The sequence below is a fragment of the Sparassis crispa genome (genome assembly GCF_003851025.1).
Source record: "Sparassis crispa DNA, contig_000012F, whole genome shotgun sequence".
NCBI classification, from domain to species: domain Eukaryota; kingdom Fungi; phylum Basidiomycota; class Agaricomycetes; order Polyporales; family Sparassidaceae; genus Sparassis; species Sparassis crispa.
In genome coordinates, this window is record NW_020939759.1 from 834,397 (window position 1) to 849,783 (window position 15,387).

Here is a 15,387-nt window from a genome sequence, read left to right on the forward strand (position 1 = left end):
GGCCGACCACCATAGGTAGTGTTCTGAGCAATGGGCCGACTGCCATAGGTGTATTTCTGAGCCATCGGCCGACCACCATGCTGCTATTATACAGCCATCAGCCCACCGCCATAGGTAGTGTTCTGAGCGATGGGCCCACCACCATAGGTGTATTTCTGAGCCATCGGCTGACTGCCACGCTGCTATTATACAGCCATTGACCCACCGTTATCGTGGTAGTACTGAGTGATGGGCCCAGTGCCACTATTTTAGACTTCCTAGGTATATGGTGAGCCATGGCTTTACATGCTGGTGATAGTGAGACTCAATTTGCCAAAAAGTCGCCAACCTGGTTCTCCTTCTCTGGTGAAGTTTGTTAAACTTGGAAGACTGTTTGAAACTTGGAGGTCTGTCTGAAACTTGTAGAAGAGGATTTATATAGTGCCATGCCACCATTCTATGAGTTCCTGGTATATGGTGAGCCATGGCTTCACATTCTGGTGAAGGCGAGGCTCAACCAGTAAACACTCGCCAACCTGCCTCTCTGTCTCTGGTAAAGTTCATTAAACATGAAGCACGGTCTGAAACTTGTAGTAGGGGATTTATAAAGTGAAGTGCCACCATTCTATAAGTTCCTGGTATATGGAGAGCCATGGCCTCACATTCTGGTGAATGTGAGACTCAACCAGTAAAAAACTCAGCAACTTGACTCTCCTTTTTTTGGCAAAGTTCATAAAACTTGGAGCATATCTGGGATTCGTAGTAGTTGGTATATAAAGTAAAGCACCACCATTTCATGAGTTCCTGATAGACGTTGAGCCATGACTTCACATCCTGACAATGGCTAAACTTAATCTGGTAATTCTTCACTAACCTGGTGGTCCTTCTCTGGTAAAGTTAATTCAACTTGAAGCACTGTCTGAAATTGATAACAGCTGTTGTATAAAGTGAAGGGCCACCATGTTATGAGTTCCTGATTGATAGCCAGCCATAGTTTCACACATAAAAATGCTAAACGACCAGCCGGCACTGCTTCTGTAATGAAGTCTGTATGCAATGGAGTATCATCTGAAACTTATGGCCAAAGTTATGTACTGTGGAGTATGAACTGCAACTTGGAGTACCAATATCATATCGTGACTTAACAGATATTAATTCTCAATAACAATTAAGTGTAACTCTTTGGAAAGAGCTACACTTATATTCATGAAGTGTGTTTTGCTTCTCAGATAACTAAATGCTAGACATTTGTTAGAAAATGACAGATCTATCTTTTTCAAGACAACATGTAGTCAACTGTAACATTAAGTGATTGGCAAGCTTTACTTCTTAAAAAACAGCAAAGTTCACTTCAGAAGAGTTAGCAATATTTCACTCCAAGCTCTATAGACTTCTTATAAGCTTGTTAAGAATCTATCTAGCTGTGATATAAGGTCTATATAATCATCATCATTTAATGTAGATAGAAAAATGTATTAAAGAAGAATCTCAAATGTATAGAAGAAAACACATATAGGAGCCATTACGTTCATGTAGATGTATGTGCACTCAGAGACTAAAAAGGAAAGTGTGATTCCTTGACCAGTTCAGCAAGTCACGTGAAGTTCATTAAAGGTAGACAATATTGAATTCTTCACATAACACTAAGTGATTACGATCAAAACTAACCACAACTTCATATCTCGCATATAAAGTGTTGTACTTTATTACACATAGTATCATGCAGAGAAATGGTAAGTTGTACGCTGAACTTCTCAAAGTGTTCACAGATCATTAGAATGGCTGTGTGTATCTTGCTAAACTTCAAGAAGTAATGCAAGGCTTCTAATTTAGAGCATACAACTGCTGTTATAAGATTTAGTCACTCTTCCATGTTATATATATATAAGATTATCACAGCCAGTTAGCATGCTAACTTGTGAGTGTATTTAGGATGATTAGATGTGGCTCACAACCAATTACAAAGTCATACAACACTGACATTAAACAGTAATGCAACTGTTGCTCTAAGTTTTGAAAGGCTTAGATACTTCACTTTATAATATATAGCAGATTGTCAGCATTGAATCTCAGTGCATCCACACTTTGTACAAACATAGCCTGACATCAGCCAAAAGTCCATATAAAAGGACATCACAGTATATAGCCACTGCTACAACTTATAGTCAGTACTTCATATCATATGAAATTCATCAGTGTATGTGAAAAAAGAAGTATCAGGTTGCCAGTTACATTTTCACTGTGGCTCACCATCTATAAGGAACACACGAAATGCTGGCACCACTTGATATAACATTTACTGCAATTTTTAAACCATGCTTCAGGTTATACAACCTTTACCAAAGAACAAGTGCCAGATTAGTCATTTTGTTCCTGGTTGGGTCTAGCTATTATCAGGATATGAAGCTGTGGCTCACCATTGATCAGGAACTCAGAAAGTGATGGCACTTCACATTATAAAATGTCTACTATAAATTCCAGACAGTGCTTCAAGTCTGACTAACTTCACCAGAGAAGAAGAGCCAGGTTAACGATGTGTTTATTGGTTGAGTCTAGCCATTATCAGGATATTAAGCCATAGCTCCCAACTACAAGAAACTCAAACAATGATGGTGCTTCACTTGATACCGCAGCTACTATCAATCCCAGACAGTCCTCCAAGTTTGACAAACTTTACTAGAGAAGGAGAGTCAGATTGCTGAGTTTTTTACTGGTTGAGTCTCACCTTCACCAGAATGTGAGGCCATGGCTCGCCATATACCAGGAGCTCATAGAATGGTGGCACTTCACTATATAAATCCCTTACTACAAGTTTCAGACAGTGCTCCAAGTTTAACAAACTTCACCAAAGAAGGAGAGCCAGGATGGCGAGTTTTTTACTAGTTGAGTCACACCATTACCAGGATGTAAAGCCATGGCTCGCCATATACTAGAAACTCATAAAATAATGAAATTTGACTTTATAAATCCTCTGCTACAAGTTTCAGACAGTCCTCCAAGTTTAACAAACTTCACCAGAGAAGGAGAGCCAGGTTGGCGACTTTTTGGCAAATTGAGTCTTGCGATCACCAGAAGGTAAAGCCATGGCTCGCCATATACTAGGAACTTATAGAATGGTGGCACTGCACTTTATAAGTCCTCTTCTACAAGTTTCAGACAGTCCTCCAAGTTTAACAAACTTCACCAGAGAAGGAGAGCCAGGTTGGCGACTTTTTGGCAAATTGAGTCTTGCGATCACCAGAAGGTAAAGCCATGGCTCGCCATATACTAGGAACTTATAGAATGGTGGCACTGCACTTTATAAGTCCTCTTCTACAAGTTTCAGACAGACCTCCAAGTTTAACAAACTTCGCCAGAGAAGGAAAGCCAGGTTGGCGACTTTTTGGCAAATTGTGTCTTGTCATCACCAGAATGTAAAGCCATGGCTCGCCATATACTAAAAACTCATAAAATAATGAAATTTGACTTTATAAATCCTCTGCTACAAGTTTCAGACAGTCCTCCAAGTTTAACAAACTTCACCAGAGAAGGAGAGCCAGGTTGGCGACTTTTTGGCAAATTGAGTCTTGCGATCACCAGAAGGTAAAGCCATGGCTTGCCATATACTAGGAACTTATAAAATGATGGAACTTAACTTTATAAATCCTCTGCTACAAGTTTCAGACTGTCGTCCAAGTTTAACAAACTTCGCCAGAGAAGAAGAGTCAGGTTGGCGACTTTTTGGCAAATTGAGTCTCGCCATCACCAGAATGTAAAGCCATGGCTTGCCATATACTAGGCACTCATAGAATGGTGGCACTGCACTTTATAAATTCTCTTCTACAAGTTTCAGACAGTGTCCTAAGTTTAACACACTTTGCCAAAGAAGGGGAGCCAGAATGGTGAGTTTTTTACTAGTTGAGTCACACCATCACCAGAATGCGAGGCCATGACTCTCCATATATCAGGAACTCATAAAATGGTATTTATAAATCCTCTTCTCCAAGTTTCAGACCCAAGTTTGACAAACTTCGCCAGATAAGGAGAGCCAAGTTGGCGACTTTTTGGAAAATTGAGTCTCGCCATCACCAGAATGTAAAGCCATGGTTTGCCATATATCAGGAACTCATAAAATGGTGGCACTGCACTCTATATGATAGCTACAATAAGTTTCAGACAGGACTCCATGTTGTAAAAACTCCACCAGTGATGTAGTGTCAGGTTAGCAATTAGGTGAATTGCTGAGTGCAGGCACTGCCAGCATTATGATGGTAAACCAATCACTGACTAATAACATCATGTCGGTGGGCCCACTGCTCAGAGGTACCCCTATGGTGGTGAGCCCATCGGTAAATAATAGCATCATGATGATGGGCCCACTGCTCAGACATACCCCTATGGTGATGGGCCCGCTGCTCATTCATTGTACATTGGTAGTGAGCTCATTGCTGAGAGAAACATGTCCTAGCAATTGTCTACCCCCTGGCCTGTGGCAGTAGGTCCATCTTTCATTTGATACTCTTGGAGATGGGCCCAATGCTCAGCTATTGTACTCTGGCTATTGGCCTATTGGTGGAGATAACATGCTCTGGTGATGGCCAACCCTCTGACCTTTGGCAGTGAGCCCATCCTTCATCTTACACTCATGGTGATGGGCTCACTGCTCATTAATCATACTTTTGCAGTGGGCCCATTGATGGCGATAACATGCTCTGGTGATGGCCAACACTCTGACCTTTGACTACTCTGGCAGTGGGCCCATTGCTCAGACAAACATGCTCTGGCATTGGCCAACCCTCTGACCTTTGGCGGTGGGCCGATTGCTGGTGGAAACATGTCCTGGTGATGACCTATCCCATGAGTGCTTGCAGTAAGGCCCTCACTGAGGGTGCTTTGGTGATGGGCCAATTGCTGGTGATAACATGCTCTGGCAATTGTCAACCCTCTAACCTTTGGCAGTGGGCCCATCAGTCATCTTACACTCTTGGCGATGAGCTCACTGCTCATTCATCACACTCTGGCAGTGGGCCCATTGCTCAGAGAAACATGCTCTGGCGTTGGCCAACACTCCGACCTTTGGCGGTGAGCCCACTGCTCATTGATCACACTTTGGCGGTGGGCCCATTGATGGCGGTAACATGCTCTGGCAGTGGGCCCATTGATGGCGATAATATGCTCTGGCATCGGCCCACCTTCTGACCTGTGGCGGTGGGCCCATTGCTTAATAGTTACAACACTGTAATATGCCCTGCTAGTGGGCTGAGCACTAGGAGAAGAACACTAGCAGTGGGCCCACTGCTGGTATCCCACACATGAAAGATATGGGCCCACTGCTGGTAGAGGTCAATATGGTGACGATGGGCTGACGTCCGCCAGCTGTCCTTCGCCGGCTGTCCAGTTCATGACAATGTCAGGGTAAATGGGAGTTCAGTTCAGGTAACATGACTGAAAGGTGTGACTTTTTTTAATAATTAGAGCTTATACAATATGATTGTAGAACAAAGTATAAAAAAACTACCATACAATAGCCTAAAAATACATCTTTTACTAATAGTGGGACATCCCTATGTACCCCTGGCACCATGGGACAACCAGTAATACTGGAATATAAATATCAATGCCCTAGTACTATAGGGCATCCCATATAATAATTGTGCCATTGGACCAGCCTTTGCCCTGCCTTTGCCCTGGGTAATCCCATATAATGCCCTGGGACATGTATTGGTACCATGGTCTGTCTGACACCTGAGCGGCTCTTAGCCACTACACAATATAGATTATGTTGAAGCTAAGAGCTAGGTCAGAAGGGTACCCTGAAGTGGGGTAGAACGCTAGGGGGAACACAGTATTCGCCGTCTCGATGAAGTCGCAGTCAGTCTAACGCAAAAGTCGGATTTAAGACTAATGCAGGTCGCTATCGCTATTTGGCTATGTCGCTATCACAGTGTCGCAGTTCGCTATCGCAGTCGCAGTACGCATTCTCGAAGTATAACAGTGTCGCTATGTTGCAGTGTCACAGTGTCGCTATGTCGCAGTGGGGTATATCACAGTTCGAAGTCGCTATCGCAGTAAACACAGTTTCTCGGTAATCTGAAGTGAAGGGGGAAATCTCCTACTGGTCTTCGATGATAATCGATGTAGATACAGCAGATATTTATAGAGGGGAAAATGGGGGAGGTGAAATGCGAAAGTCATGAAATGTCAGAAGATGAATCCTGACATCGGAGAGAGTCGCAATGGTCTAGGACCAATGGAAAAATAGGTAAAGGGTGTGGAGAGGTGAATGTTGTATGTTAGCAACAGAGAAGAATGGTAAAGTAGAGGAAAAATCGAAAGAAAACATATGTTACTTGTCCTGAACCACATGGAACACTCTAACGGCATCTCCGGTCCAGCATGAAGGTAGGGGTCTTGGAGGGGAAAGTCGAACAATAAAAGGAATGGGATTTGCAAAGGAAGAGGTCATGACCATCGTGCGACACCGATAAGTCGGCGCGATGAACCAGCGAGTCAGTGTGACATCCAGAAGGCGGTGCGACGTCGGGGAAGTACGGACTTAGATGGGAATCAACCAGGGCGCATCGAACTAGACCAAAGGACAACGGGTAAGTGGTATCCGACTGTGAGGAGATGCAAGAGTGGCGTATGAGTGATGAAACAGTGTCGAATCTCGGTGCGAAGTCGCGATGAATTGAGCGAAGTCGAACGAAGTTGCTTCGAACGAAGTCGCGAAGTCACAAAAGTTCGCCGGGGGTCGCGAAAGAGTCGGATGTATCTTGGAGGCTAAGGGATAGAGTAGTGAGGTATGAGCGACCACTGGAAAACACATTTTCAGAGGCCAGGAGGTCTGGGAGCATATCAGCGGGATGTGGAATGTGTTTCGAGGAGTTTGCTGTATCCTTGGTTGAGGCTTGTGCAGCTACACATTGTCATAATGTGTGCATAAACGTGTAGTGCAAAGACAGCCTGTTCGGTGGACATGGTTCTGTGTTGAGATGGTGTAGAGTTAAGGCTTCAATGCGAAAATGGTTTGGATTACATAATTTGTATGTGTTACATGGGTATCGCAACAGACAGGTATGTGGGATTATGCAGGTAAAAGAAAAGCGGTGAGGTGGCTTGGAAGCCAAAATAACGTAGGTAACTTTTGAGATTGGGAAGGGAGGTGTCCACGGGAAGGAGCATCCATGGGATTAAGTTTTGATGGTATGTACTCGGTATGGACCCAAATGCCATGAGAAATAAAGAGAGAAACAATGTGTTGTAAAATGCGATTCTGCTGTATGCTGCGAGAGCAGCCGGCATTGAGGGCTCCGATGACGCCTTTATTGTCCGAATAGATGAGAATGCGAATGTTCGTGACACCGCCAGCTGTCAGATGGTGGACTGCGAGTTCGACAGCAACCATTTCTGCCCAGCCTATGTCATGCCCTTCCGATTTCCAGCCCTCTTTCAGGTGCCAGGCCAGCCAGTGTCCATTGACAATGAGGCCTATGCCCCACGAGGATGAGGCATCGATGTATACAGAGAGATCATTTGCATCAGGGGGAATGAAGAGTTTGGATCCGCAGAAAGATTGGGAGAGTCAAGTGCGCCACCATGCGACATCGGTGAGGTATGCCGCCGTGATGCGGTGATGAACATACTTGGATTTCGCTGACTCGAATGATGCAGCAAGACGGTAGAAGGAGGGGAGGTGAGAGCAGCCTTCTGGGATGGCTAGGCAACAGTGGTTGAGCATTCCAACGATGCCCTCGCACTCTTTCCTAGTGACCGATTCACCTTCAGTCCAGTCCGCTAGTTTCCCAACGTACTTTGTCTTTTTCTTCTCGGGGATTTTTACCGTTCGGTTAGCGATGTGCCAGTGAAAACCATTGTAGTTGAAAGTGGTAGCAAAGGGGACATGTTTTGTCAAAGACCATGGCCAGCCGAGATGATCGGCAATGGAGAAGAAAAGGGACTCATCATATGAGAAGACATGGCTGCCATCAGGATTAGTGCTGACAGGGTAGTGGAAGAACACGAAATCATCAACCCACTTGACGAGATCCTGCACGCCGTGATGGCGGAAAATTTTTATGGCAGCATCTGCGATGTGGCCAAAAATGCCAGGAGTGCTGGACGTTCCAAATGCTGCGCAATGGTCCATGTACATTGCATTGTCCTACATGATGATGACGTGTGGTTAGTGTTCAGGTAGGAATGCACCGATAGGCCTTCTTGACATTGTTGACGGATGCCTGGGTTCCCGGAGGTGCATTGATGACAAGTAGGGTGCAGGCGATAAACATTCCCCAGTCACAAGGAAAATCATCGGAGTTGATTTCGGAGTTGATGGAAGGTAGCGCAGGGTCATTATGAGGGAAGAAGAAATCTTGAATGATACGAAAAATCCCGGGACTGTTAGCTTTGGGAACGGTACCAAGTGGTGAGGAACAAAAGGGACCAATGAGGTGCTCTAAACATGAGGGATGGAAAGGGCCACTGTATCATCGTGCAAGTCGTTCAGAGTCAATGTTAGCTTGGATCACTTCCGGGTGATCTCAAGCTGACTTATGATTAGGCGAAAAGTAAGATACGGTGAGGTGAGAGGTAACGTCGATACGAAAACCATCACAGATGCCAATCGGAACATCTCCAAACTCATCCAGGCAGTTGGCTGCTTGGAGTTCATCGTGCCATGCGTCCCAGTGCAATGGCGTGATGATGGGACTGAACTCAGATTGAATGGCAGGTCTGAGCGCTGTGGCTCGTTCATCTGCAGAGGGAGCAGACATGTGCACGGTTGCACTTGTTCAAGGCAAAACAGAATTTGTCTCCGTTTGGCAGGGTGGCAGACTTGGATTGGTCAGGTCATGCTGCGTAGGGTAGTTTTGATTCGTGGCATGCATGGGATAAGTGTTCCAATGAGCCGCAGAGGAAACAGTGACCACCGGCTGGTTTTCTCAGCCATCCGTTGTTTCGCAATTTTTTGTCGCTCTGTGGTTGGTTCGAAAGGAATGTGATGATTGCGAAGGTTGTGGACACTGTGTATGTGTATGTGAGCTGGAAGAGGCTGCCGGTGGTGCAGATGACTCGACTGGGTAGCCCTGTCAGTTGTACTCCCCTGCGACAGCACCTAGAACATATCCATTCATGATGGCGGCCCAGATGTGTATTTGCCATGTGGACGGGTGAAAGGCTACATCACTGCTGACATGGCGCTGTCAGATTTGGTGATCATACTCGACATATAGCCTAGTGAGTTGAGCAAAATCGGGTCTAGCAAGGATGTATTGATAGTGGCATGTAAACTCGTCAGCAAGTCGGTCTCAAATCGCCTGGGGGTGAGAGTAGTGGAGGCGGATGATTCGAATCAAATGTGGGTATGCTTCGATAAACTCAGCAAGGGTTAGCCACCATTCCCGAGATGCATTAAGGGGTGCGTGTCCAACTTTAATGATACCATGTTCGAACTTTAGGACATCCTTTCCGTTCTGAGACCTGTTGTATGCCGTCTGACATGCTTGGTTAGTCAAGGCAGTAAGAGGAATGTGCTCAGACCAGCCCACTTTCATGTGCTTTACGACAGCCGGCGGATCAGGTAGAACATTGGCGTCAAGGAGAATGTCTTCCTCGGGAAATGCATATGGTTTCAGCACGGCTATGGCGGCACCAGCTGGTGACATGAAAAAATGATTAATATGCATGTTGATGATCGTACTGGCAACAACAGACAAGAACTGTATGAAAATGACCTAAGGTAAAAGGGGGTGTGCTTGTATGACGAAAAGGAAGTGTGGTCATGAAACTGTTACAAGTCATCAATGTATGCAGTGCAAGGAAAAACTGTTGGTACGTTCACAGTGGCATCTATAAAACAGCGGGCTGAGGTGGTCATGCCAAAGATGATATGTGGGAGCATTGTTATGAGAGCTTGCGCTGGACCAGGTATGAGCATCAGAGGCGGAACCAGGGGTGGTTCAAAAGATTGTAAAAGAAAGGATTTGAGGCTTAATGAGCACTATGACTCAATGAGCATGGGGTAAGATGATCTGGCTCAACAAGCAAAAGGAGAATTGCTCAGTGGGCTGCTCTGCGCGTAGATGCATATCTTTAAACGAGCAAGTAGATGTTGCTCAAAGAGCGAGGAGATATCGCTCGACGAGCATGTGAATATTGCTCAGTGGCAAACAAAGATGGCTTGACGAGCAACGGAGAACGAAACTCAACAAGTAGTAAATGAGCATCGAAATTGACATACTGGGTGCCTGGAACAATGGAGCTGCGATAGGTACAGTTTCGGCTGCCATGTCAACAGTGCCAGAGGGGTTGTTGATTCCCAGCAGAACACGGTCCAGCTCTGCGGCACACTCGTAATAGGTGTTGCGAACAGTAGAATCAGCGGATGCGAGGCGTTGGTTGACTGCAGACCGGATTTGACACAGGGTAGGTGGGGTAGCAGGGGTCGGTGAAACGGACTGAGTGGAGGACACTACTCCGGTGGACGACGGTGCAACAGAATGAAGCCGCACCAGAGGATAATTGCTACTGAGTTGGTGGCGTCACGTAGTGGGCTCTGCTGAATGACTGCGAGCCGGGATGCGAATCTTCAGCGCCCGCCACGGATTTAATTCATTTTCGTTCATCTGCTTTTTTGGATCCGCTTTCCACGCTTTTTTGGATCCGCTTATATACTATGCCCACTGCTGTGATTACACATCACTCACATTATACTTACACATTCAACATTCTGAAACCTTCACCGATGTTGTCTTTCATCCTCTTTGTGTTCGTGTTATGTTTGTGTTTCGGTGAGTTATCTTTCACTCACCTTGATTGGCACATTTCTCAATTCTGACAGCTGTTTCCTGTGATGCGTATTATGTTGTGCTCGTCACCATTGTTGGAGTGACTATATTAACTATGCATCATTGCATAGGTTGTTACTGTGCTGGTCGTCATTATACGATCATACCACATTGTGTCGGCAGGGCTCAGCAGCGTACGTGCACGGTTGATTCGGCTTAACTACGCGCCTTCACAGCTGAAAGTGGCTCTATTCATTACTTGTCAGTACCGATCCCTCTGTGCTTCTTGTGTCAGGCACCCTCTAGCTTGATTCCATCGATGTGCAACTCAAATTCATCCGCTGTCGCAGTCTGCATAACGTTTAGTTTCCTTGTGAGTACACTACCTTATCGCGCATTGTTTGCCATTGCTCGTCAGCATCGAATCTGCCTTGGACACAGTACGCATAGTTTAGAAGGATTGATAGGTGTTATTCGCGGTCACTGTTGTGACGAGATCTGCTCACAACTGTCAACTGTGTTCATTTTGGCTGCCTCACCTTCCAACTTGTCAATGTTGGTAATGAGCTGCTGCGCGCTTCAGCAGTTAACCCTGTGAAGTCATTACCTGCCCCTTCCGCGGTCTCGAGCCCTTTTCCTCTGTGACCAGTTTCTCATTTTGACCTTGCAGAATTTGTTCGTGCTTGGTGCAAATTTATGGGACCAGCTGCTTTGTCTGAGGCCCCGTGCGCTATCTGTGGTGAACTAGTGCTGCTCAGTGACTTGTCCACAGTGTCCTCATGCAGTTTGAATCTATCTGTGTTGTTGCGAACCGGCGAGGGTGTCACCCGACGTGAACGTTGTAATTCAGATGATCCGGTTTTGGAGTTAGAAGGCCAGATACTTGCTATAACAGATTCACCTGAACTTCATGCTTGTGGACATTGCATGAAGACCATTGCCCGCGGAGATTTGCCTCGGCAGTCCCTCGCCAATGGCCTATGGTTGGGCGCTGTGCCTCTCGAACTTCAATGTTTGAATTTTGTCGAAAAACTTGTCGTAGCCAGATTCCGGCACAACTATTTCATCATGCAGGTAAACATGGGCCAGCGCAAGCTTTCAGCTAATGCTGTGGTGTTTTCACAACCTGTGGAAAGGCTCCACAATGTTCTACCCCCACCTCGCGAAGATCTGGATAAATGCCTCACAGTATTATTCACTGGCCCGTGCAGACCCACCCCCACAGATTACAAATGTATGCCTCTGCTTGTGCACCATACCGTTGTTCTGAATGCATTGCATTGGTTGCACTTGTACCATTGCAATTACGCTGATATTCAAATATCAGAGTCTAACCTTGTCTCTTACTCCAAAGAAGAGCCCCCAGTCTACGTCGTGCACTGCCCAGGTTCTGGCTCTACTCCTGCAGAATCTGTCGCATCAAATGACAACAATTTAGAAAGGGGCATCGAAGATGGGGATTGCCCATTTGCCGTGCATGCCATGACCGGTACGGACTTGGTCAGTATGTCCTACGAGGAGAGGATAGCTACTGCATTGAGTTATTTCGAGGGTGGTGGAGAAGTACTCGCATATGGTCATGAGCGTGATCCCGCTTCAATATACCACAACCCTCAGTTGTATCCCAGTATGTTTCCGTGGTTATTTCCATACGGACTGGGCAGATTTGAGAATTTTTTGATTCAGACTCGACTAGAACGCGCTCGGCACATACATCACCTGCTGATGTACACGGATCGACGATTTCAGATCGATGAGTTTTTCCCGTTTATTGTCTTTAATCAGGAGCAGATTAGAGGCAGCACGCACAGAGGCTATTTACTCACAGAAAGGTGAAACTTTCCTGCAGTTGTGGAGAAAATTCTTAATATCGATCATGAGGTTCTTCAGCAGTTGATCGATCACGGTCGTGCCGGTGTGTACCTGCATCCTGAGAGCGACACGGAGAAAGCATGCTTTGAACTACTCAGTATCATTGACCATGTAGGCGGTCATGTGCCTGGTTCAACTACACAGCGCAAATATCAGCGCAATGAGATCAAGTCTCTCATTTTGGTGGAGGGTGTTCCAACATTCTTTATCACATTCGCACCCGTGGATTTCAAACATCCGATTTGTCCATATTACTGCAGCGAAGCGATTAATTTGTTTAAAAATGCTCCGGGCATGCCGAATGCTCAAGCACGTCTACGCGCCATTTCTAAGAATCCAGTGGCATGTGCGCGTTTCTTTGACTTAATGGTCCGCTCCTTCATTAAGAATATTTTGCGTGCAGGTTCAGGCGTGGACGGGCTGTTTGGTCGAACCACGGCTTACTATGGGACCGTCGAGTAGCAAGGTCATCTTACCTTGCATCTCCATTTGTTATTATGGATTGCATCCTGCTTGAGTCCGCAAGAAATTAGAGACCGACTTTTAGCTGATGATGTTCTCCGCATACAGCTTATCGAATGGCTGGAGGCCTGTCATACTGGTGATTTCTCTACCGGTTCAATGGAAGATATTGCCAGTTGAGTAGCCCGAGGTGAAACTGTGCATTCTGACACTTCGCATGCATCTAACGAGCCTTCATATGTGTCTTTAGAATCCAGTCTCCCCATCCATGATCCATCCACATGCTTGCCAGACAAAAACAAAAAGGATGCGCCACGGGTTCAATTTGATTTACGTGTATATGCCACGATCTCGACGCCCATTCCTCTCAGTACTCTCCACTCATCACACCGTGAAATTTTCACCGATGTCGTTTTTGTGTGCTTTTGTCGTCCTCATTTTGGTGTTTTCGTTGTCTTTCGGTGAGTTATTTTGTCATTCATATCATTTGGCATATTTCTCAATTTCGACAGCTGTTTCTCGCGATGTTTGTTATCTTATGCTTGTCACCATCGTCGGTGTGACTTTTCTTACCATGCGTCGTTGCATAGGGTATTACTGTCATTGTCATTATGCAAGCTCGCCGCATTGTGTCGGCGAGGCTCAGCAGCGTACATGTGCAGTTGATTCATCCCAACTATGCACATTTGCTGCAGAAGGCGGCTGTGTGCAATACTTGTCAGTGACAACTTCTTTGCACTTTCTGTGTCAGACATCCTCCAGTTTGGTTTCATCAGTGTGCACCAAATGCGTACGCTGTAGCTGTATGCATGACATTCAGTTTTCTTGTGAGTATGCTGCCTTATCGCTCTCTGTTTGCTGTTGCTCGTCAGCATTAAATTTGCCTTGGATGCAGCACACGTAGCTTAGATGGACTGGTGGTCATTGTTCGTGGTCATCGCTGTGATGAAATCTGTTCACAACTGGTATCTGTGTTTGTATTGGCTTCCTCGCCTTCTGATGTTGTGGAGTCATCACCTGCATCTTTCACGACACCTGCTGCGTCGTCAGATAATTCTGCAGAATCGAGCCCTTTCCCTCCGCAACCACTTTCTCACTCGGACCTCACAGATTTTGTTCGCACTTGGTGCGAATTTATGGGGCCGGCTGCTTTGTCTGAGGCTCCATGCGTGATCTGTGGTGAATTAGTGCTAATCAGTGATCTGTCCACCGTGCCATCACACAGTTTAAATCTATCCGTGTTGTCGCACTTTGGCGAAGGGGTCACCCGATGTGAACATCATAATTCCGAAGACCCGGTTATCGAGTTGGAAGGCCCAATACTCATGGGAATAGATTCTCCTGAGCTTCGCGCTTGTACATCATGCATGAAGACCGTTGCTCATGGAGATCTGCCTTGGCAGTCTCTCACCAACGGCTTATGGTTGGGTGATGTGCCTAGCGAGCTTCAGCAGTTGAATTTCATCGAAAAACTCATCGTCGCCCACTACCGGCATAACTACTTTGTCGTGCAGGTAAACATGGGTCAGCGCAAACTCTCGGCTAATGCTGTCGTGTTTCCACAACCGGTGGAAAGGCTACATAATATTTTGCCTCCTCCTCGCGAGGATCTGGATAAGTGCCTTGCAGTATTATTCACTGGTCCGTGCAAACCCTCTCCCGCAGACTACAAATGTATGCCTTTACTTGTGCGCCACACCATCATTTTGAACGCACTGCGTTGGTTGCGGTTGAATCATTGTGATTATGAAGATATTCAAATATCACACTCTAATCTTGCTTCTTACTCCGAAGAGGAGCCATCGGTCTACGTTGTGCACCATCCCAGTTCGGGTTCTACCCCTGCTGCGTCCGTCGCTTCAAATGACAACGAGTTGGAATGAGGCGTCGAAGATGGTGAATGCCCCTTTGCCGTGCATGCCATGACTTTTACAGACTTGGTCAGTATGTCCTATGAGGAGAGGATTGCCACTGCATTGAGCTATTTCGAGGGTGGAGGTGAAGTCCTTGCATATGGACATGAACGCGATCCCGCTTCTATGTACCATAATCCTCAGTTGTATCCCGGTGTGTTCCCATGGTTATTTCCGTACAGACGTGGCAGATTTGAGAACATTTTGATCCAGACTCGACTGGAACGCGCGCGACACATATGGCATCTGCTGACGTACGCGGATCGACGGTTTCAGACTGATGAGTTTTTCCCGTTTATTGTTTTTAACCAGGAGCAGATCAGAGACAGCACGCGTGGAGGCTATTTACTCACAGAAAGATGTCATTTTCCTGCAGTGGTGGAGAAAATCCT

At 46.0% G+C, this 15,387-nt stretch overlaps 3 protein-coding genes across 3 annotated transcripts; 1 reads left to right on the forward strand and 2 right to left on the reverse strand.

Annotated features, from left to right (window-relative positions):
* Positions 1–7,543: 7,543 nt before the first annotated feature.
* On the reverse strand, positions 7,544–8,113 carry SCP_1302850 (hypothetical protein; the record flags this gene model as incomplete). The annotated part of the gene is made up of 1 exon (XM_027763581.1): positions 7,544–8,113. One exon carries the CDS (start codon positions 8,111–8,113, stop codon positions 7,544–7,546), a length of 570 nt encoding a protein of 189 aa, XP_027619382.1.
* Positions 8,114–9,269: 1,156 nt separating this feature from the next.
* SCP_1302860 (hypothetical protein) lies at positions 9,270–10,250 on the reverse strand (the record flags this gene model as incomplete). The annotated part of the gene is made up of 2 exons (XM_027763582.1): positions 9,270–9,616; positions 10,202–10,250. The coding sequence occupies 2 exons, from the start codon at positions 10,248–10,250 to the stop codon at positions 9,270–9,272; spliced, it is 396 nt and encodes a 131-aa protein (XP_027619383.1).
* Positions 10,251–10,460: 210 nt separating this feature from the next.
* On the forward strand, positions 10,461–14,965 carry SCP_1302870 (hypothetical protein; the record flags this gene model as incomplete). Its single annotated transcript, XM_027763583.1, has 2 exons — positions 10,461–10,492; positions 14,524–14,965. 2 exons carry the CDS (start codon positions 10,461–10,463, stop codon positions 14,963–14,965), a joined length of 474 nt encoding a protein of 157 aa, XP_027619384.1.
* Between the last annotated feature and the right edge of the window lie 422 nt (positions 14,966–15,387).